This window comes from Anastrepha obliqua, chromosome 1, assembly GCF_027943255.1.
Source record: "Anastrepha obliqua isolate idAnaObli1 chromosome 1, idAnaObli1_1.0, whole genome shotgun sequence".
NCBI classification, from domain to species: domain Eukaryota; kingdom Metazoa; phylum Arthropoda; class Insecta; order Diptera; family Tephritidae; genus Anastrepha; species Anastrepha obliqua.
Genome location: NC_072892.1, coordinates 78253590 through 78276539, shown reverse-complemented (window position 1 = coordinate 78276539; position 22950 = coordinate 78253590). Strand labels below are relative to the sequence as shown.

General features: G+C 35.1%; 1 protein-coding gene across 9 annotated transcripts in view; it reads right to left on the bottom strand.

Annotated features, from left to right (window-relative positions):
• Positions 1 to 725: 725 nt before the first annotated feature.
• The window catches only part of LOC129245885 (homeobox protein abdominal-A), a 74086-nt gene continuing 51861 nt past the window's right edge, over positions 726 to 22950 (bottom strand). For all 9 annotated transcript variants that reach the window (XM_054884322.1, XM_054884377.1, XM_054884330.1 and 6 more), the window contains 2 exons: positions 6294 to 6517; positions 726 to 3280 (listed from right to left, as the gene is read on the bottom strand). In XM_054884322.1, the coding sequence (XP_054740297.1) occupies positions 2927 to 3280; positions 6294 to 6517 (578 nt within the window). In that variant the 3' untranslated portion in view covers positions 726 to 2926. The remainder of the gene's footprint in view (positions 3281 to 6293; positions 6518 to 22950) is intronic.

The following is a 22950-nucleotide window of genomic DNA, read 5'->3' as shown; positions in this document are numbered from 1 at the left end:
AATATAATAAATATGTGTACTTATATATATTTGAAATAAAATTTGTGTTTATTATAAAGTGTCAAATAGCACCAAGTCCAAAACTTAAGCAAATAATTCAATTTTGACGCTGCAAGAGCCTCATTATAGTGTAAACACGGGAGAAAAAATGTAGGGAATTGTATAGGGAAAATTGTTTGTAAGCGTAGGGAAAAGTAGGGAATTTTTTTGGGCTGTGTAGGGATTTTTCAAAAAATCATTTGCCATCACTGACCTCAACCAAATTTGACACTTGTGTACTAATGCCAAAATAAAGATTTCCATCAGTCAAAATTACTCTTTTTTGTTTTTTATTTAGTAAAAAAGTTATTCAGAAACAAATTGGGACGATCAATTTAGTGCCACCTTGTACATGAAAAAAGGAAATGCGTTAAAAGCGAAACATCTCAAATAAAATGTTTGGAAATGTGAAAAATATTTTATTCAGGAACCCAGGAATAAAAAAGGGAAATAAAATACAAATGTGTGTTTTTTTATTTTTATAATTTTTAATTGCATATTCACGCTCATTTCTTCATTAAATCAAAAAGGTTGTAATACAATGTTTTATGTGTATATTAAATCTACTACATATGTTTTTATTTATTTATGCGTATCCCATTAAGTAAACTAAACGAATATTACAAAACATATAATATAACTAAATTATTTAACAAGAATCAACTAAATCATACGAAGTTTCGCGATAACCATTTAATTAACACAATAGGATTTTTTAGATATCTTAATAAAACTCCAGAAGAAACAGATTTCCAAATAACAAAAGTAGTTTTTTTTTCTAATCAAAATAAAGAAGTTAAAATACAGTTAGTTAAAACAACATAAACAAATGGAAGCGATGATGGATTGTTTCATGTACACATAAGTATGTATGTATGCATGTATTTATATTGAGACTTTAAGTTAGCCCCTTGGGCGTATTTAACCAATTCTATTGATTCCACGTAGATCTGTATCAATTTAATTTTTTTGGGGAAGAATTGAAGCTGCAGCTACTGACGTAGTAAATGTTATTGCATATCGCTTTATGCCATTCATATTCACCTATATTTAGTTGCCGTTTCTGTGTTTGCTTAGCACACGTCAAAACGTTCACTGGGTTTGCGGGCGGGCGTAAATACACTCAATCAACTTAAATCAATTACGGTACACTTAGTAATTGTTTTGTAAATTTTAGCATTTTTCACTATATTTTGTGTATGTTTGTAGTAGATAAATATAGGTAAGTACTTTTAATGCAAGTTTTATAGTAAATAATATTTATATATGCATATTTGTGTATAGTACATTTATACTGGGCCTTAACTCTAATACGTATATTGAGAGATTGTTTGCTAACCAATTGCATCTGCGTTTAAACTTGAACTCAATTAATTAGCATCTGCCAAATGCTGAATCTCCGAAATGAGTCACTTAAGCCAATTATGAAGTTGCAGTCACACTACAACGTACAAAGACGTGTTAGAAACATGTTCGCATGCGCATTTATGTATACGAGTACTCGTATATGTATACCTTAACTGCGGGAGGGGTTCATTTTTCTTTTTTAGCTTGGTACAAATGTTTATAAAACATCGGTTTCAGCTATATTACACATTACTTAAGCTTTAAATTTAGTCACTGGTGAAAATAAGTAGTTTTGTTTGCTTATTTGCTCTGTGTACGTATTTGTTGTTTGCTGGCTACGTGCTTAGGCATGCAACACACCATAGCAGCCAATAATTTATCAATTAAATCTTTCTTAAAATTATCAACCTATCGAAGTAGTTTTTTTGTTTTTTTGTTCTTTTTTTCTTTTGCTGTTTTATTAATAATGAGATTTAAGTGCAAACGAGTTACGTTGCATTACTTTACGTTTTGCACAGCAGTTAACAGTAATTGTTACGTGCGTTTACGTGGTAATTCTTAATCAAATTGTTATCACTAAAATATGGCATTGGAGAGGAAGTTTTTGATAAATCATTTTTTGCATTCAAAATAATAGAGTAGTGAGTGCAGAAGATGGAAATGGAAAGCATGATGTTGAAAGAGTACGTGGAAGTAGAATTTTACATGCGAAGATTGTTGATTGAAACTAAAAAAATAATAAATAAAAAACATCTGAGAACGAATATTATGTCAATTTAAAGAAATTCAATTCAACGCATAGATAAGTTGGGGACCCAACTAAGGTGAATGACGCTTGTTGTGGCAACTTTCACTTTTCAAAGAAATTTCTATCTAAAATACTAAAGCAACTTAGATTATTTAGTTTTCACTGTTTATTTCACTAATGCAGTCATAAATCTTATAACATCATAATTATCATCTACTCTTGTACCAAGTAAACTGGCACAATTCGAATTGCTGCTCGACTAAGTCTACACTCACTAGTACTCGTAGAATCGGCACCGCTTTACCGCACCGACTCCCTCGGTCAATTATTTTCTATGACTAACTGCGCTCTAATGCTCATATCCTCTTTCTCATTGATATATGTATGTAGTACATATACATGCAAGTATGCATATGTATGTATGAATGCATGTATGCATGTACGCATGTTTGTATGTATGTATGTAAATAAATTTTCACATTACCATATATTTATATATAATAGGTATGTACGTATGCTTGTATATGTATATCTGATTTTAAAGTATTTTAATATTTATAAATATATACTTGTATGTGTGTGTAGTTGGTAGACTTATGCATTTAATTTACTATGTAAAGTGGTTTACGTATTTAAGTTATCATCTTTCGTTTTGTATTCCTGCTTTCCAATTAAGCTTAAATCAATGGTCAACTGGGAAGCGACAGCTTATTCCAGCCGTCTCTATTTAATCACTGCACTGCCACTCAGCTCTTACTGTTGTTGTTGCTTTAGCAAATGTTGGTGGTGCATTTACGAAGTTACTTTACTGACGGCTTTGAGCAGGTCGTGATTGCTCTTATCGAGCGCACTCATCATGCCCAAATTGCTGCCGATACCACCGCCCACACCCACACCTACACCTGAGCCTACACCAACACCCATGCCCAAGCCCAGTTTCAGGTCGTTCTGTCCGATCACCGAGTGATGCAAATGTCCTGGGTTGTGTGCTATGATCGAGTGATGATCTTGTTGCTGCTGCTGCTGGTGTTGTTGTTGTTGCTGTTGTTGTTGTTGTTGCTGCGCTTGTTTGTTGGCATTTTGCTGGGCGGATTTCATGGATTCTTGAGCTTTCATCTTTTCTTGTTCCTCGCGATCGCGTCGAGCCTACAAAAACAGAAACCATAAACATTTTAAAATAAAAAATAGATACGGGGATGTTGAGTGAGCATAGAAGTGCTTTTGAAGGAAAACTAATACTTAATAAGAGCTTAATTTTCGGTTGGTTAAGCGTTTGAAATGCACCCTGGACTTCTTCATGTATCAAATTATGAAAAAATATCTAAATTTTATCTATTGCTCCACAACCATATTTGTGTCATAAAAAACGTCTCATGAAGTACAATCTCCTACTTGTATCTAAATATCTAACAAATTGGTAGAGCAAACAGGATGAGCGCCCAAAATAATGGTAAAGTAAAAATGTCTAATTTCTGTTTTTAGCGACAAGTATCGTTAAGTACTTATATGCAATACTTATATACATTAAAAAGAAATTCTTTTAACAGTTTTCGGTACGCTCTGGGCACAGTTTTGGAGAAGCTAATACAGCGTGCCAAAAAGGACTTCAAAAAAAAGAATTCGTAAATTTTGCAATACCACTACAACTAAAGTGAGAAGTGCGGGCAGGCTCAGTGCCGAATGCAACAGCAAGATGGGGTTGCCAAAACTTCCTTTCTGGTAAAACGGACGTTGGAAGAGGGGCACAATCTTCGCAAATATCGTTAAAATCATGAAAAGCGTGAGGACGGATCTAAAGTTTGCGCACTGTCGATAGTTTCGCTGGTTATAATTGGGAAAGAGTGTTGCGCTCTCTAAAAACAAAGTTTGATCCAAGTCTTGTGCCAAATAGTTTTCAAGTAATTGTAAATTTCCTTAGTGCTAAACAACTGGCCTCAAGAGAGACTTGTGAAAATGAATTGTCGAATCACAGAATTATAACATTGCCTTCAAAAGAGACAAAAGTTACCAAACCTAGCAGCGGATTTTTTTTATATAAATCGGGTACTTCAACCGTATTAATTTCATAATCAAAGTGAAATGAAAAAAATGGTGGAACAACAATGGAACAATGAGTTATAAAGGGTGATTTTTTAAGAGCTATAGCAAAGTTTTTCAGAAAAATGCATGAAATTTTTATTTAAATCGATAGTACAGTCCATGTACTTTAATGTTTGGTCCATCCGCTTAGCCCAATTTTGGCATACTCTTTCCAATGTTTCGTCCGGTATCTCACTTATAAATGCTTTAATGTTGTCTTCCAATGCGTTAATTGAAGCAGGCTTGTCTGAATAGTTATGAGCTTTAACATAGCCCCACAAAAAATAATCTAAAGGCGTTGTATCGCACGATCTGGGTGGCCAACTTACAGGTCCCGAACGTGAAATAAAATGTTCACCGAACTCGCCTCTCAACAAGTCCATTGTTACGCGTGCTGTGTGACATGTGGCATCGTCTTGCTGAAACCACATGTAATGCAAGTCAAGATCTTGCATTTTGAGCAAAAAAAAAGTTGAATATCATTTCACGGTAGCGCTCACCATTCACAATTACGTTACGATTCGCAGCATCTTTGGAGAAGTACGGTCCAATGATACCTCCAGCCCATAAACCGCACCAAACTGTGACCTTTTCTGAATACATTGATAGCTCTTGCAATTCTCCTGGCTGATCTTCACTCCAAAATCGACATTTCTGCTTATTTACGTACCCATTGATCCAAAAATGAGCTTCGCCGCTGAACAAAATTTTTCAATAGAAAAGTGGATCTTGAACTTTCTTTACAGAACACGCATTTTTACAATAAAATTCAATGATTTACAAACGAACAGTAAGACGATTCATGGTTAAATTATAGACCAAACTGAAGATGTTTGACAGTGAAACAAAACACGAAACGTGCGTCAGCTGTTTAAGCCAACTGTTTAAAAAGATAATAGCTAAAAACTCACCCTTTATTTAAAAAATCATGCGCTCAAGTGCCGACTGATTTGAATGATTTCCTACTGCTAATGTAAGAAAATTTGGCATAGAACCAATGCAGACAATTTAGTTATTACATTGTACTTCTGAATAAGTTAGCCGAGTGATTTGCTACATAACCATATTCATTTCAGTTGACTTGTGTAAGTTAGTGGAACGTGCTAACTTCCCCAACTTATTAAGTAAGGATTATTAAAACCACCACTGTATGTTTTCCTCATTATCACCTTTAAATACTCATAATGATTTTACGCGCTCGCATTGATAAAAGTTCATTCAGAAAATAGTAAGAGTGATAACAACAAGAGTTGAATGAGAACGAAGCTGTAACTACAACTATATGAAGGATCTTCATTGATTGGAAAGGAAAATTGCGGGAATTGAAAAGGTTTTGCACACGGCATGCTAAAGCGGTAGATAAATTCCTGGAAAATGTTTTTTATGATTGGTATTTGCTTGAATTGGCAAAAACATATTTTCGATTCACGGTTAGCAAAATTGGATAGGCTTAGCTTAAGTAAAATATTGTAAAACAAGAACAGAAGAAGATCGGCTTTTAAAGTGATCGTGTCGTAAAATAAAATGTCTAATAAATAGAATTGTCTAATTCGTACAATAAGTGTAAATAGCTTTTCAAGTATCTAAGAAGATTTCATTGCGTTCCGTATACCACGAACTCTAGTTGGGCTAAAATGGTTATTATAATCGATGAAATAACTTAAGATAGAGGAAAAAGAACCAAATAGGTGGAAAAAAGGACGAAGTGGCTTTGGATTATGATGGCTAACAGTAGCTAATTACAATTGTATTAACCGCTAGAAGCTACTGATGAAATGCACCAGATGTATGATATTTAAACCTGCAATATCCGCAGGTATAACAAAAAAAGTGAGAGTACAGATGTCTAAATCTTTATCCGATGAGAGCAGGGCAGCTGAGAAGAAAGTTCTGAGATAATTCCACCTCAACCTCCAGATAGCTTCTGCAGAAAAGACTTGAAGCAATCCCAAGTCTTACCGCATGGACCCCTAACGAACAATGTCCGGTAAAATATGCTTGAAATCCTCTTCAAACAACATTATTGTAGTTAAGTTTTTTTGCTATATTCTAGAGAATACTCGTATTGCGCACTAATTACCTGTTCGTTGATTTCTTTGACGGCCCGCAGTTCCTTCTTCAATTTCATGCGTCGATTTTGAAACCAAATTTTTATCTGACGTTCAGTGAGGCAAAGCGCATGAGCGATTTCGATTCTTCGTCGCCGTGTTAAGTAATGATTGAAGTGGAACTCCTTCTCCAGCTCAAGTGTTTGGAAGCGTGTGTAAGTTTGACGACCGCGACGACGAGGACAACCATTTGGACCTAAGGCAGAAACAGAAAAAGTAAAGTTAGCGACAAGAAGTAAGTTAAGATACGAGTAATGGAAAGAAGTGTATGCAAATTAATGTAATGTAGTGATTAGCTCAGTCTTCATTAACAAACCAGTTATTTGGAAAACACTCTCGTCAGTTTCTGCCGCAGTTTATGGCTGTTGTGTTTAGCCTTCTTTATCATTGCTGGCATTTTACCTTGTAATGTAATTTGGGTGACATATTCAAAAATAAATTCACAAAATGTACAACAATTAATATTAAAATTTTATACGGCTTTCGCATTTTTTGTCAAAGTGCAAAAACGTTTTTGTACATACATTTTCGATATTTTGTACCTTTTGGTTGACACATGCACACACATACACGCACAAATGCTTTAAAGGAAAAGGAAAACAAGAGTAGTTTATTGGCTTATGACGTGAAATCGCAACAAACTATTTGCGTGCATGTGTCTGCTAGTTGTACGAGTTGATTGAATTCTTGCCAATGTCAGACGCAAGGATTGCCCACCGGCGCCACAGGGTATCGTATAAACACCTATAGTGCCAGTTGTTTTGGGCATCCCTTGTTTGTGCTCATTCTTAAAGCCGCCGTTAAAATGTTCGGAAAAATTCTTTCTCCTTAGTTAGTGTAGCCACTTGGCGTGGCTAAAGGGTGAAAACGCCAGCAACCGTTTTAGCGCGCAGCGGGTTCATGTCGTTTGCAGTTGGGCTGCCTTGTTCGTTGCGCTGGAGGGCTGCTGCCTCATGTTTTTGCAGCTTTTCTTGATTTCGAATGTGCCTTAAATATTTTCAAACCATCTATTTCTCCTATAGCCCGCTGCATCAAGACGACCACCTGCTTTGCTTCACTAATTTTTTTGTTATTACATTCATGGCAACAAGTTTTTTAGTACTTGGATTTGTGAATTTTTTACCTTTAATTTCATTTTTTGCAATTTTCCACGCTACCTGTGTCAATTTTTCTTACTTAGGTGGTTTACTTGTTATTGTTGTAATATTTGATGTGTGTGTGTTGGGCTATGCGAATTGGTGACGGTGTGCCGCGACGGGTGTCCCGTTCACTATTTTTGTTTCGGAAATCAGAATTCCGCTATCTGCAAATTGTTTATTATTTTTGACTGACAGCGTTTTCGCTCCTGGCTTTTTTATTTCCTTCCTCAGGGCATCTTGTAGATACAGGTAAATTGGCAATTTTGTATGGTTTTGTATAATATTATGCGTAAAAAACGCTGTAGTTGCGTAAGGTTTTAGGTAATTCTTGCAGCAAAGAACAAGTTATGGGTTTGTTTTTTAACCGTCCAAAATAGAATAATAAATATTTTGACACGCACGATTTCTGTTGGGCAAACAACCTTTTAGTTAGAAAATTACACTTGTAGCTGAGTGACTCAAATAAATGTCAAACCTAGCAAAGATTTAAGATTTTGTTTAGCAAATAAATGTCAAATCTAGCAAAGATTTAAGATTTTGTTTAGCTTTTCTGTATTATATTTCCAAAAAAAGGAAGTAACTAAAGGTCATGGTTTACGATGTCTGCTTTTTTCCCAACTCTGGACTTTTGAGTGAGCAAAAAACTTGACTATTCGGTCTGAGAAAATCAATCAAAATCGTGTATTGAAAGTCGTGTAATTTAATTTAATTGTACACCACGCTTACGCACTACGTTTTATAATTTGATCACATTGATTACATAGGTATATGTGGCCTGGTCTATGAAAAGGTACCTTACGTGTCAAAAAATCATTTTTCACTTTTTTGTTGATTCGAATAGTGTGTGAAAGGCTGTTTAAAATGGTGAAAACCAGAATGTCATAATTTGTTTAAAAGTTTGTTAAAAGTAAAAAAAAGAGAAGTACGAATACGAAAAAGATTGATTTTTTTGTCATGATCCAAATTAGAATAACGAAGAATTTGTGCAAATTAAAAACTGAACCATTCTTGGACAGTCTGAGGTGTAATGAATACGATACTGAAGTCTGTTTTCAAAAAATTTTTTACAAAAAATGTATTCATAACTTTATAAATGGTGGTTTTTAAGGATTTGTCAAAATTTTTGTCACGAATTGTGCCATTGTTTCAACATCAAAAGTTAATTAAAATATTTAAAAACTGTTATTCGGGGGTTTGCGAGGTCGCTGAATATGAATATGAAGTGAGATTATTTAAAACCAAAATGGCGGATCCAATATGTCGGACATGTTTTTTAAAATTTAACGGATCCTCTTAAGATTCAATACACGGGGGTATTTGGCGTTGCTGATTACGAATCCGATATCAGACTTCAGAAATTCAATACGGCGGACATATTTTTTCAAAATTCATCAGATCCGCTTGAAACTTTTCACTCGGGGGTTTTGGAGGTCGCTGATTACGAGTCTGTTGTGAGATTCTAAACTCGTTACTTAGGAGTTTTTGGTGTCGCTAATTGCGAATCCAATATCAAATTTAAAAGATTCTAAATGATGGATCCAATATGGTTTTCGAAACTCAAAATTCATCGGATTCGTTTGCAATTTTTTAGTCGGGGATTTTTAGGGTCTTTGATTTTTTGACAAGTTTATTAAAAGGTTTTTCAGAGTGAAGAGAAAGAATAGTACAAGTACAAAAAAATGATTCTATTTAAAAACTAAAATAATGAAAATATATCGACTTCTAAGATAAAAAAACATTATAAAATATTATGCACAAAAATTTACGTTTTTCAAGTTTTTATATTGTTTTTCGTCGCCGTCTTTCTTTCTTTTTTCTGCGTCAGTTTGAGAACATCTAGACTATCCTTTGCCTTTCGTTTCTTTGGTGCTAATTCTTTTATCGGTAATGGAGCAATGCATTTTTCCGATGACAACTAAACTCCTCGTCAACACTCATTTTTCACTATTTTGTGAACAAAAAACTAACAGAAATGATTACATAAACGTAGTAACAGAAAAGCCACGAAGTAGAATTAGGAGACGTAACGCAGCTGTCAACTGTAAAATTGTCAATTTGACATCATATTCGTAGTCAGTGGCTTTAAAAACCTTTACAAACATGTGTCACTTATTTATAGTTATTGTTGCTATTTGGAAAACTTAAATTATTTTTTCTATGTTTGGAGCGCCATCTTGGATATGCCATTTAAAATTTTTCAAATTTGACACCAGAATCGTATTCTGTACTTCGAAAAATGTTTGTCATCGGGTCTTATAAGTTTTTCTTACAAAAGCTAACTTAATTTTTTAAAACGATTGCGATTTGCATAAACTTTTTCTTATTTATTTACATATAAAAAAAATGTTTTCACTGCTTCTGTGATGTTATTGATACTGTGATCCATGCTGAAGAAAATAAGCCAAACCGGATTGAAAAATATTAATATTTAAAAAAGTTACAAGGGTTTTTAGAAGTTTAAACTTTAACTGCTGTTTTCTCGAAAACTTGTTTTCGCACGTAAGGTACCAGGTCACATATATTGATTGTTGATTATTAATTGTTGATTATTCATTATCGATGGTACACATATCACTCGTTTTCCAAGATAGTTTGGTATTGAAATTGGGCGAACACATTCAATAAAAATATCCACCTCCCAGGTAACGATAATTTAAAAAATAAAACGCAATAGTTATTTTACAAATAAGTGAAGCAAAATTACTCATATATGGCTGAAATGAAGAATTAAAAACTGTTACGACACGGGCAATTTTTTTTTTTAAATGTAACCTCCTCTTTTTGGTAAATGCGTATATTTCTATAATGATTTAATAGAACTAAAGAAAATGTAGGTATTTCTGCAAAACTCTATAAGGTCATTGATTTTGATACAAGATAAGTTTCTATTGAGAATTGACGAAATCGGTTAATAGCTGCGCTTGCCTACCACATAACGGCAATTGAGCAAGTAAAATTGCTGAGTGCAAACGCAACCAAGTTTTTTACATTTAAGTAAAACGTAATTTGGACTAACTATAAATTTTAAGAATCATATAAAATATATATTAATTATATTATTATACATTACAATAATTCTAATATACTTTATTAATAAATCGTGGCAGCTACCGTAGTAGAATGGCGAACACGAAATAGAAAATGATAGAAAAAGGTTTTCGAGCAGCGGTCGCCGCTCGGCAGGCAAAGGCAAACCTTCGAATGTATTTCTGCCATGAAAAAGCTCTTCACAAAAAATATCTGCCGTTCGGAATCGGATTGAAACTGTAGGTGCCTGCATTTGTGGAACAACATCAAGACGCATACCGCAAATAGGAGGAGGAGCTCAGCCAAACACCCAAAAACGGTATACGCGTCATTTACCTACCTATATATATATATATAAGCCATTTTATTTTTGCCACCAACTCGTTCAGTGGATATTTCAGGCTTAAAGGTATTCACAAAAAAATTGTGGACCATCTAAGGGACTCAGCGATAAATGTGCACAATTTTTTTTGTTTCGAAAATTGACAATAAGGCTCTGTTCATGAACTATCCAATTTGCTTCTTACGTTACATTCAATATTTGTGACTTAAACAGTTAAAATGCAATAATTATCCTCGAAGTCCCTAATTTAGTGGCCACGCAAAATTACACTTTATGAAAATAAGCGAGCCTGTGCAATATGTAAGTATATTACACTCGCGCCCAAATAGAAGCTTGCTTAAATATGTGCGGGCTTATGAAATTCGGCCCGGAGTGAATTCTTGTTTTATTTTATTTCTTTTATTTATTTAAAATAAAATTTAATTTTCTTTATTTTGTTTTATTTTACTTCTTCATAATTTTATTTTTTATTTAATATTATTGGTATCTTTTAGTTTATTTTTTAATGTTATTTACGTTTTTTGAATAGATTGACTTTGCTTAAATTTGTATTGGATATATATTATATATAAATTTCTTAACTAGGTGTATCTTAACACTGCTCTGAATATGCGTGTATACTTAGTATTCGCGTTTATTGCAGGTAAAACAGGGTAAAAATTAATTTCCATAAATCCATATTATTGATTTTACTACTCGTAGGTAGATACTAACCCATCATGCAAATTGTGCCATGATATAGATCTCTCAAACAAGATTTATGGCCACCGTTTACCAGTCAGCATTCAAGCTTACCAAAATCATTAAAATTACAACAAAACCGTTTGCATGCTAAAGAGAGATAGACGGATGAACCAATAATGCTGGAAATTACTGAGTGTGCAATGGGAATGTGTACGATAAATGTCAGCTGAGTAACAATGCAGTACGAAAAGAGTTCACTCTGAGTACGGAGTTTACCATAGCGCAGCAGCAGTAATGGAATCCAATATGGCTGCCATTTCAATAGTGGTTTATTCGACAGGTAGAGACAAACACATGTCCACGCGAACGTTTCTATGGCAACGGAACGAGTATTGTTTGGGAGGTGCTAACGCACTCTTTTCTGTTTGTATGGTGGTTAGTCATGCGCTTTTCTCAACGTGAATGAGTAGCGGCGTCGTGTTGCAAAGAATGCCCAGCACGTGCAGAGACGAATAGCAATGGTGAGTTGTAAAATTCAACACAGGAGAGTCTGATGAGTTGGTTTCGAGTCTCGATTTGCTTTTCCGCTCTCTGACAATGCGAGTTGTCGTCACTACGTGCGAGTGAATGTGTTTTAGCAATATTAATGCAAATTGGAATTAGAATTGACTAATTATTGAAGAAACTAATTCGGAGTCTTAAAAAAAGCAGGTCAGAATGACACTGTTTCTAACATTTCTTGAAATAGTAAGGCATCTAAAAATATGCGCGTATTCATTTTCGATTCCTTCAATTGCTGTGCTCTGCGCGTCTTCATGCTTTCATGCCCTCATGCTGAGGTAAAGAAGCTCTCAACCTGCAATCACCACGCAAACTGAGGCACTAGTTTGGCCACAATAATTCCAGGATATGCGTGGTAGCCACAACACAAATTAGTAGACGGGTCACGATAAAGGCACTGGCATTGTTCTTGAAGTGATTATTTGCTATCTATAATAGTTAAGATTATGAGCACAAAAGGTGTGTAGGAGGATGCAATACAGTTGGAGTATAAATGCGTGTGTTTTCGTATACACATACATACACATGTTCATATGTGTGGCTATAAATACATAAAGGAGAGCTGTGAATTTCATAGTCAACGGAAACGCTAAATATTAAATTTTTCTTAATCCATCCCTGGAGGTAGACGTTTGTCTGGTCTTGGTTGTGTTTTTTTTTTTTGTTTTTTTGTTAAATGTAAGCCCTTATTCATTTAATTTAATTTGAACAATGTACATGGGTATATTCAGTATATTGAGTTTTGGTAATACATATACAAAATATGAGTAGTATTTTCAGGGTATCTCTCAGCTCATCGACATGAAGTGAAGGTCGTAGCCAGGGGTAGAGCGCTTCACATGTTAGCAACACAAATTCTAATTGCCACAACTCATAAAAAACTATTAATTAATACATTTGTCATTTCTTTCTATTTGGTATGGGTTTGATAACTTTGTGCCGACAAGAATAGGTATTTAATTATTAATAATAAAATATTCTGATTTTAAAATCAAAAAACATTTTTCATTGAGGAAAAAAACTAAAGTTAAAACTGCAACATACATGAATATTCAAGTATATTACCACAAATTCAATATGAGCTATTGAACACACACACACGTGTTAAAAAGTTTTAAAATCATTTAACTGCGAAAGCATAAAGAAAGCGGTTGCTTATAGTAACAAATTTTGAATTCGGAAAAAATGCATAGAACGAGCGCAATTGTAGATTTCAATAATAAATTCGAATACAATGCCGAGAGTTGCGGAAAATAAAGGGCAGACTTTCCTTCCTCAACGGTAATAAATAATGATATTAAAGTTAGAAGTAGTTAGAAACTGGATCATAATTTATACAGTTGTGTAGGAGAATGAATTATATTTTCATAAAAAAATTATTAAAATTATATGAAAAGCAAATATATTGTCCAAACTTGTTATAAGTCCCTGAGCTATAGTTATTTAACACAGTATACCTATTTCATATGTATAATACACCAACTAACTGAGCCGCGCCCTTTGTACGTGTGCCTGTATTAATACCATCTTTTTTGTACTACCAACAAATAATATTTGGATACAATTTGTAAAAAAATACTGCGTATATTATTAATTAAATACAAATATTAACGCTATTAAAGTCAAATTATTTTAGCATAATAGATAAAATCCTTTCTTCTTTATTTAATTGGCGTAGTAATCGCGCAGGTTAAGCTATTTTGGTCTTGTACAGCACAGAGACCCCATTGCTTCTTCTTAATAGTGCCAACTGGCGCCAATAAGGAACGCGAACTGAAGCCAAGCGTTTCTTCATTTGATCTTTTGGAGTAATTTCTTCCTTCTATCACCATCAGCAAGCTCCGCATCGAATAATGTCAGAGGTGCCTTATGTCTGCATCGCTGCGAAATATGGTGTCGTGCTTATGTACGTGTAGACGTGAGAATGTACGTCTCCGTGATGGCTCGTAATTGAAATTTTTGCATGCGTTCACGAGCAATATGTAGCCAGAAAAATTGAAAGAGCACTTTTTTTGAAATTCTGTGTTATGGTACTCTTGCTTCGAAGAGGCAAAACTTCGTTCAACATTGATGAATTAAATTATATGTACAACAAATGCATCAACAGAATAATTTGAGAAAGTTATTATCACGGAAATACGGACTTATTAAAAAAAAAAAAAAAAAAAAACAGAAAATCACCTACGAATTAAATTTTTCTGTATCACGCAGAATTGTAGGAGAAAATCGTATTGGATTATTTGGTGGAAATCTTGGCAAAATATTATTTTTAAGAAAATATTAAACTAAAGCTGAATGTAAAAAACGGGTAAGTGCAAAAGCACAAAGATCCACAAATCTACCAAAGAATCTTGAGCCCAAATAATCCAATGGTTGCCTGCTCTAATCTTGCTTATCATCGTCAAGCTTCTGCGCCATACAAGAAACGGGCATAACCAGAGTCCTATAAAGCGTGGTTTTTGTTCGTCGAAATATGTATGTATAACTTTACCAAGATCGAAACGTTGTATTGTAATAAACTACTCGGGGAAGCTCTTGTCAATTCCGACGGAGATGGGGCTCCGTTGCTGAATATCATTTTACATAAACGAACTAGTTTTACAAAACTTGCCGAATTCAGCCGTCGCGGCCTATATGCAACTTATTTTCATGTTGTTTAAAGCAGCTGTAAAACTGACAAAACAAGCCAATTCGGCTAACATTTCGTAATACAGTTATACTCCGATTTTTTCGATTGCTACACTCGGTGTTTTGCCATTGCCTGCCGAGGGGCGACGGCTATTAGAAAACACTTATTTTATTATTTTGCTGTTGAATGCATGGAGACTCAGCAATATCATGGCATAAAGTGTTGTTGTTTTGCAATTAGTCGCTTCGACTAATAACTAACATTTACGCAACTTTCAGCCTTCTTTTTAGCAACATTAGGTTATCGTTTTGGAGGTAAAGAGTTGTTTGAGCTTTTACTATTTCAGCGCGGAAAATGAGTTTCAAAAAAAGTTAACAGACCATTTTATAAAAGTAAAGCGCAGACTGAATAAGTCTATAAGTGCGATGTACAAAAAACAAAATTGTGTGGAGAGCACAAAGTTCAAGTCTGCAACAATTACTCTTAAAGTGAAAAATATATTATTTTGTCATTTTTATTTACATATTTGTGCTATGTTTTAATATTTTTGAATTTATTTTGTTTTGCTCTAATGAATTTTGAAATTGCAAAATGTTTGTATTTATGCGTTTATTTATTTTTTACACCTGATCCCAAAAAATGTTCCTTGCAAAAGTATTTTTTAAAATGAATTTTTGAAAATTTGAGTAATAACTAAGATGCAAAAATTTTATTTTATTATACTTAGATCTGCCGCCGTAGCCGAATGGGTTGGTGCGTGATTACCATTCGGAATTCACAGATGGAACGTTGGTTCGAATCTCGGTGAAACCAAAATTAATAAAAACATTTTTCTAATAGCGGTCGCCCCTCGGCAGGCGCGTACACCCTTATATACTTAGATCAAATAAAACTAAAATTTTAGCAAAATAGCAATAGTTTTCTAGGCTTAACATTTAGGCGTTAATGCTTTATACAAAGCGTTCTATATAGCCTGACGCAATGTTTAGGAGATTGCCTCCTCAGTGTAGTGGAGTTAAGAACTTAGGAAGTTCCGCCAGGCCGTGCAGAGTTAGCAAAATTTTAGACGAATAACAAATATTATTAAAACAAGTTATTTTTTCTTCCGTTTACCGTCTCGACCGACAAAGCATTGGGAATTAAGAGACTGATGGCATCATGAGTTTGTAAGTCTATTTATACATATAGGGTTATATTAAGACATGAATATGCACACATACATATGCGGGCAAACGACGGATGACATTCTTTAGTTGCATTTAAAGCGAGACAAATATGTATGTGCTCGATGATTCCGTTGATTGCTCATTTCTGTGTATGTATGCAGGGGAATATTTTCATATAATCGAGTGTGCCCTGCATGCATGCCTCTCCCTCATCGCCACTTTGACTGCCTGGATAATTATAAGATTGTGTGCATATATAAGCCCGTGTACAAGTATATGCATATACATACATACATGAGTGCGTATATGTGTCCAATGTGCGTTAATTTTAGAAGTAATTCTGTGCAGTAGTGCACGCCGCACAGAGCATCGAACGCAGAAAGCTTAAGCTCCAAAATAAGAAAAGCTTGTTACATACGAGTATTTTGTTAGAAAATAGACCTTGCGCTTTACATTTCATCGCAAATCCAATATAATGGTGCAAAAATAATCATCCAATTTTGCTTTTGAATAACTTTTTTACGAAATATAAAAATTGGGTTTGCGCGCTCCGTTGCTGTCTGTTTGTACACTGCGGTGAATTAAACATCACAAGTATCAAATATGGTTGACGTACAACGCCGTTTGCAAAAACTATAAATCTTGCGATAGGATGATTAATTTTGCGCCACATTGTGTTTATATTTGTAGTTGTATTTATATTTGTAGTGGTGTATAGTTGCTTTGTAGTAGTTGATAAATTTTGTAGTATTTTTAATATTTCCATCCTTAACAATATTTACTCCTGTACTTTGAATAACAAAGATAGATCTGATAAATCCAAAAATATAAAGAAAAAAAAATTGTTTTTAATATTAGGCAAATCAGTTTTCAAAGGTGCTAAAATCTTAAAATTGTGAAAATTTAGGCAGAGAAAAATTCCAAAGCCTCATTATTCCAAAACCCTATTATTAAGAAAAAATGACAATAAATAAAAATTGTTGATCGAAAAAACATTACTTGTTTGCGCAATCTGAATTGGTTTGATGCAAAAACAGTTATCGCACAATTTTCAACGCAATTGTGTCTCCGAAATCATAGTTGGTGCAACACGCCAAGTTCTGTGTATAAGGCTTTAATACAAGGATGTACTGTAATTAAGACTTTTGATTTACGAAAAGGCGACTTAAGTTATTTATTTACTTGTTCGTCTAACTAAAGGAATTCGACAGGTTTGTTATCTGAAGAAACTTAAGCAAGTTCACATAAAAACCTTTGCTATTCCATTTTCCATTTTCCATACTCCATTTATTCATTACATTTATTCGATCTATTATTGAAGACGAAGAAGAAGATAATATACACCTAATACAATTATCACCTACCCGACTAGAAATTTTGGTAAGGCGGTGATTACGCGCAAATAAGGGAGCCAAACTAGGCCTAAGTCCAGAAAAGTATCGCCACACATCTGCCTCATTAGGCGCAGGTTCGAAAAACCAAACTTCGGATGCCCTTCTACAAATCAGTTAGGTATTCCAATTTATGCCTAAGCGAGACACTGCCACAGATTTTCGTGACCCCATCCAAATTTGGTATTGTTCTGGCATCCCAATCTTTGCCTTGCCTAACGTGGGCCTGGTAAGGTAATAGTGAGGCGTGCCTCAGTAAGGCCTGCCTAATTCGGGCCTAACTGATTCTTCGGCATGCCTCACTGTAATTTTAGTCGGGTACACTCCTTCTTGGGTACTTATCGAGCTCCTATTTGTGGAGTGCGTGATGCTTTCTCACAAACGGAAGGACATGCAGCTCTTTGACAGCTCCAAATGATAGATTGTTTTTTATGAGGAGATTTTCCATGGCAGAAATACGCTCGGATGTTTGCCATTGCCTACCGCGGGGCGATTGTTATTAGATAAACCCATCTGTTTATTCATTCTGTTCCTTCGTGGCCACGACGGGGTTTCGAAGAAATTAAAAGAAGATTTAAATTGAGGAACCCAATGAATATCAAATTAATTTATATCTTCGTCTTATTTATTTAATTATAGGAATAGTAAAACCATTGCAAAATTGCTGAAAAATCGATTCCATTTTCGAAATTACCGTGCTGTGATTGTTTAGGAGTAAAGTATCGAAAACTTCCCCACTCCTTTTAAGGTAGTAGTCTGGTAACTAATGTTAAAAATTTCGAATTTCGGTTTTTTACATATTTTGAAAGTGCGATATATTGGTAATATACTGTACAAATTTTAGACCGAAATTCGAAATATTGACGAAATTATAGCACATACATGAGAGCGGTTCGTACTTGCGCGCGCTAAGCCGCTAAAACTTTAAACGCGTTTTCTCAAAACAACGTTTTTCCGGATGGCCATCGTGAAAATAAATTTTCTATCTAACGGGTTGAGCTGAAATGTAGATATGTTTTTTTACACACCAATAGTTCTGGCGGGTAGTAGATTTAATTTATTTTGTCCCTGACTTTCCACTTTTTAGTCCGATTTCCACTTTAAAAAAAAGGCAATTTTCTTACGAAGCCCGCAATTTTGTTATTTTTTGTCAAAATCATTTGATCTTACTACCCGCCAGAACGACAAGCCCATTGATTAATAAGCAATTTGTTTTTTCTGTTTCGGATGACCACAAGTGACGAAATCACGACGGCCAGCCACTGTACCTCTTTTTTTTGCCGCTTGCTGCGTGTACAAAAATAGTATCAAAACATTAAAAAAAAAAAAAAATTTTTTTGTACACCTTCTGATACCTTTAATAACATATCAGAAAATCAAACCGATTGAATTTTATTTTCCCTTCCAAAAAATGTCCCAAACATGGCCTCAAAAAACGTGTAAGTTACCAGACTACTACCTTAAGTCTATTCACTTTTCATATGGAGTCAGAATACTGTGCGCCCTCCAGATACCCAGCTATCTCTTATGAGCCTTTTATGATAGATATATTACCGTGAATAGTAGCAATGTACTCTGTACATTTTTGGTTGACTAAGGCTCACCCTACTATATTTAGATTAAATTTTTAGTAATACTAAGGTACAAATTAGAAAAAAAATTAAACATTTAATTAAATTTTTACTCTAACATTTACCATTTACTATTTTAGTAAAAATTCAAAATAGTACATGTATGTACAGCTTTCTAAATATTTTAATATTTCAATTCAAAGATTTAATATTTTAAATAAACTGTCAGTGGAAAAATATTTTTCTAACCAAATATCTATATTTCTTTTCCACCTCCTTGTGATGCCTTTAAACATCCAAGTACTGTGCAAAGCACTACTAATATGGAAGAACGGGGCGACATTTTGTCTTCCCGAGAAGCGCTAACTCAGTCCGAATTCCAAAGAATTTTCGTTGCATTGAAATAACGTAAAAAATATCCAGAAATTATAAAGAGGCAATACCGCAGGCAATAAACAAAAATAAAAAACATAAGAACTCGATTTCAAAGTGTAACAAATTATGTTGGTTCACATGAACAACAATAACATCGAACCACGTTCGTCTTTTGCGTGCATGTGCTTACACACATACACACATACAATGTTATTGTGCATAAGTATGTGAGTATATGAGAAACAACATCAAACTCCTGTCGATATTTTATCCGCCTATGCTGCTAGCGAAGAATTTGTTTACTTGTATATGCTGCTTTCAACATACCATCCGGGAAGCTCTTTTCTTAAACTATAAACAATTTCTCACAAACAAGTGTGAAAAAATGAACAAAACTAAAAACACAAAAAAAGGAAATAAAAATATTAATAGAAAAAAAAGTAGGAAATGCACCACTAAAATGTTTCTACAAATGGATTGACTAAAGTGGAGAATGGCGAGCGGAGTATGGCGAGTGACCACCAGTTGACCAATCAAAAATCAATCACATCGCATTAGTAATTTAAAGCCCAAATGATTTTTACACGCATTTGTACCAGTTGAGAATTTTAAATAGCATAAAAAAGTCGACAATTTTGTAATAGGTAGTGAAACACAAAATTATGGCGACAATAGCAATGCATGTATAACTATGTATGTATGTATGTATGTATGTACGCATATGGATGGAGCTGTAATTAGATGCACGTATTCTGCTTACATATCCATTTTATTTTGGGCAGCTACAAATATTTGTACGAACATAGGCATACATATAATATACATATTTGTAACTGCATACATAAATACATTTCCCCTCGCAAGTGGGAAAGAATAAGAATTGAAAATGAATTTTATATAATCTATTTGAATGCAGTGGAGCTTTGCTGCGTGGGACAGTGTCACTGGTAGTGATAGCGAGGTGTTAACATTTTCAAGTGGAAACCGGCAACCGGCAAGCAGAGGAAACAAAAATGAGTAGCACCACAGTTGCAACGCCGCAATGGAAGCGATTTGCTCAATCCATTTCTCGCGGTGCCGCATACAGTGTGACTGCGCAGCGTGCTGAAAATTATAATTTTCATAAAGTATAGTATTTTTTGATTTTATGAACGAGTTATTTTAATTTAGAATTACATTTATGATGTTTATTACATCGTTGGCAGTCTGTGCCAACACCATGCTATCAATGCAAAGGCTAATGACGCTATAGTCGTAGTTGTCGTCATCACCGGCACGATTATCATTATGACTCGCCTGCTCATCGCTAGTGAGCAAAGCCCATTTTCGGCATCTCGCATGTTTTACATTCGTCGCGAAAGGCGCGGCGGTGTCTTCCAGACATTTGAGCCGTACGGCAATCACATCGACTGGCGGAGTGTGACACAACTTCGCAGTGCGGGCAATTGTTATTTATATGTATGTATATGTATGTTAAGTATGTGTATAGGTACAAGTACTCGTACTTTGCGTTGTTACGTTTTTCTGCTGTTTGTTATTTTCCATGTTTTTGTATATTTATTGTACAGTTATGTTTATTATTATTAACTTTATTACGTTTAATTGCTTTCGCTATTGTTATTATTATTTAACGTTCATTTTGGTTCGTGTTTTTCCTTTACTTCATTCATTCTGTCTTTCGGTTGAAAATTCTTTAGCAACCAAAACAAAGTCGAATAGTTTATTTAAATGTATTCAATTTCAAATTCAATCTCTTTTTCATCGATGACAATGACGAGTTAACTGAAGTGATAGTTCGGTCCACCAGAATCACTTACAATTTGCCAACAAGCGCTTAAGGAAATCTAATAGTATTTCCCCTACACATAAGTACAATATATAATATGTAATCGCGCCAGCTCCTAGTAGTATTGAATTAATTTAATGATGTATTATGTACTGTGGGCAAAAATTAAGGTGAATTTATTGGTCAAACTTCGCGGCGTGAGGAAAGCGCATCTGAGGTTATTCCGTTCTGCAAGTGCAGAGGATGAGCAGGACGAGGTTGACGATGCTAATGAGTTGCTCATGTGCATGCAACTGGAAGAAGCCGGGTCTACCAACAACATACGGGCATGCAGCTTGACGCCCTTAAAAACGACCAATAAGTATGGGTCTCAAGGTAGTCCAGATCAATCTGCAGCACTCCAGGACTGCAACGGACAATCTAATCGTTCTCCTAACGGAGGAGGACGTAGACATCGCACTGATACAGGAACCCAGAGTGCGGAGCACTGAGGTAAGCGGATTCTCTCCTAAAAACTACAACTTGTACTATAAGCGTACCCAGGGTAACCCCAGGGCATGTATTGTAGCAAAAAACATTTAAACATATTTTTAATCCCATCCTACGGCTCATCGGATGTGACGGTCATCGAAATGGAGGCTGCTGACGGCGTCAGAATCAAAATTGCCTCCATCTATATGGCACACGATCAACCAGCACCGCCTGACGAGGCTCGTAGGTCTGTGCTTGACAACAAAAACAATATCCTGCTACTAGGATGTGACGCCAATGCGAGGCATACCCTATAGGGGAGTACCGAAACGAATGATAGAAGTGAGTCCCTATATGAATTCATCATTAATACTACCCTAACAGTACGTAATAGGGGTAATACCCCGACTTTCCCCTTTCCAAGCACGGAAAGCTTTAAAAGATTGGCGGAAGTAATAGATATAACATTACTGTCTGAAAATACTTCAGTGAGCTTAGAAAATTGGAGGGTCTCAAGTAAAATGTCTTTTTCGGACCATAGATGAATCCTCTATAACCTGGATCTTGAGGTAGATTCACCCTTACCATATAGAAGCCCACTTAGAACAAATTGGAAACGGTTCAAAAATGCAGTAGAGAACAGGATAGGAAGAATCCCGATCCATCAAATCACTCTCACCGAAAACATTGAGAGTAGGGTCACAACATTGGAGGAGACATTTAGTAGGGCCTACATAACGTCGTGTCCAATTAAATATAGCAAAAAATTCTATCCTCCTTGATGGAGCAATGAGCTCTCAAAGTTAAGAGAAGAAGCCAGATCAAATTTTAATCTCAGCTACTCAACAGGTAATTGGCAGTTGTATAGAGAAAGTCGGAGACAATACAAGAAGGCAACTAAGAAAGAGAGCTGGAGAGATTTCTGTTCTTCGATCGAATCTACCAGAGACTTAGCCGTATTTTGTCCAAAGATCATTCAATGGCTTCTTAGGTCAAGAGGCCAGAAGGTACTTGGGCTTATGCAGAAGAGTCTCTAGAACTTCTTTTAAATACTCATTTTCTGGGATGTAGCGCCCATGACAGTGATGTTGGGAGAATCCGACGGAGCCGATATGACCCACAGCATCATGTCGATGTGGCAATCAAATCATTCGTACCTTTCATATCTCCAGGTCCCGATGGGATCTTTCCTACGATGTTACAGGAAACTCTTGATAGTATTCTACCATGGCTAATGGAAATTTTCAAAGCGTGTCTAAACCTAGGTTATATTCCAAACAGCTGGGAACTTGTTAGAGTCGTCCTCATACCAAAGGCAGATAGAAGAGGACATCAATCAGCGAAGGACTTTAGGCCAATCAGTCTGTCGACCTTCTTTCTAAAAACTTTTGAACGGCTTTTAGATATGCATATATGAAGATCGCTGGAGAGTTCTAGTATATCAACTGCCCAACATGCTTACCTCAAAGGCAAATCGACGGAGACA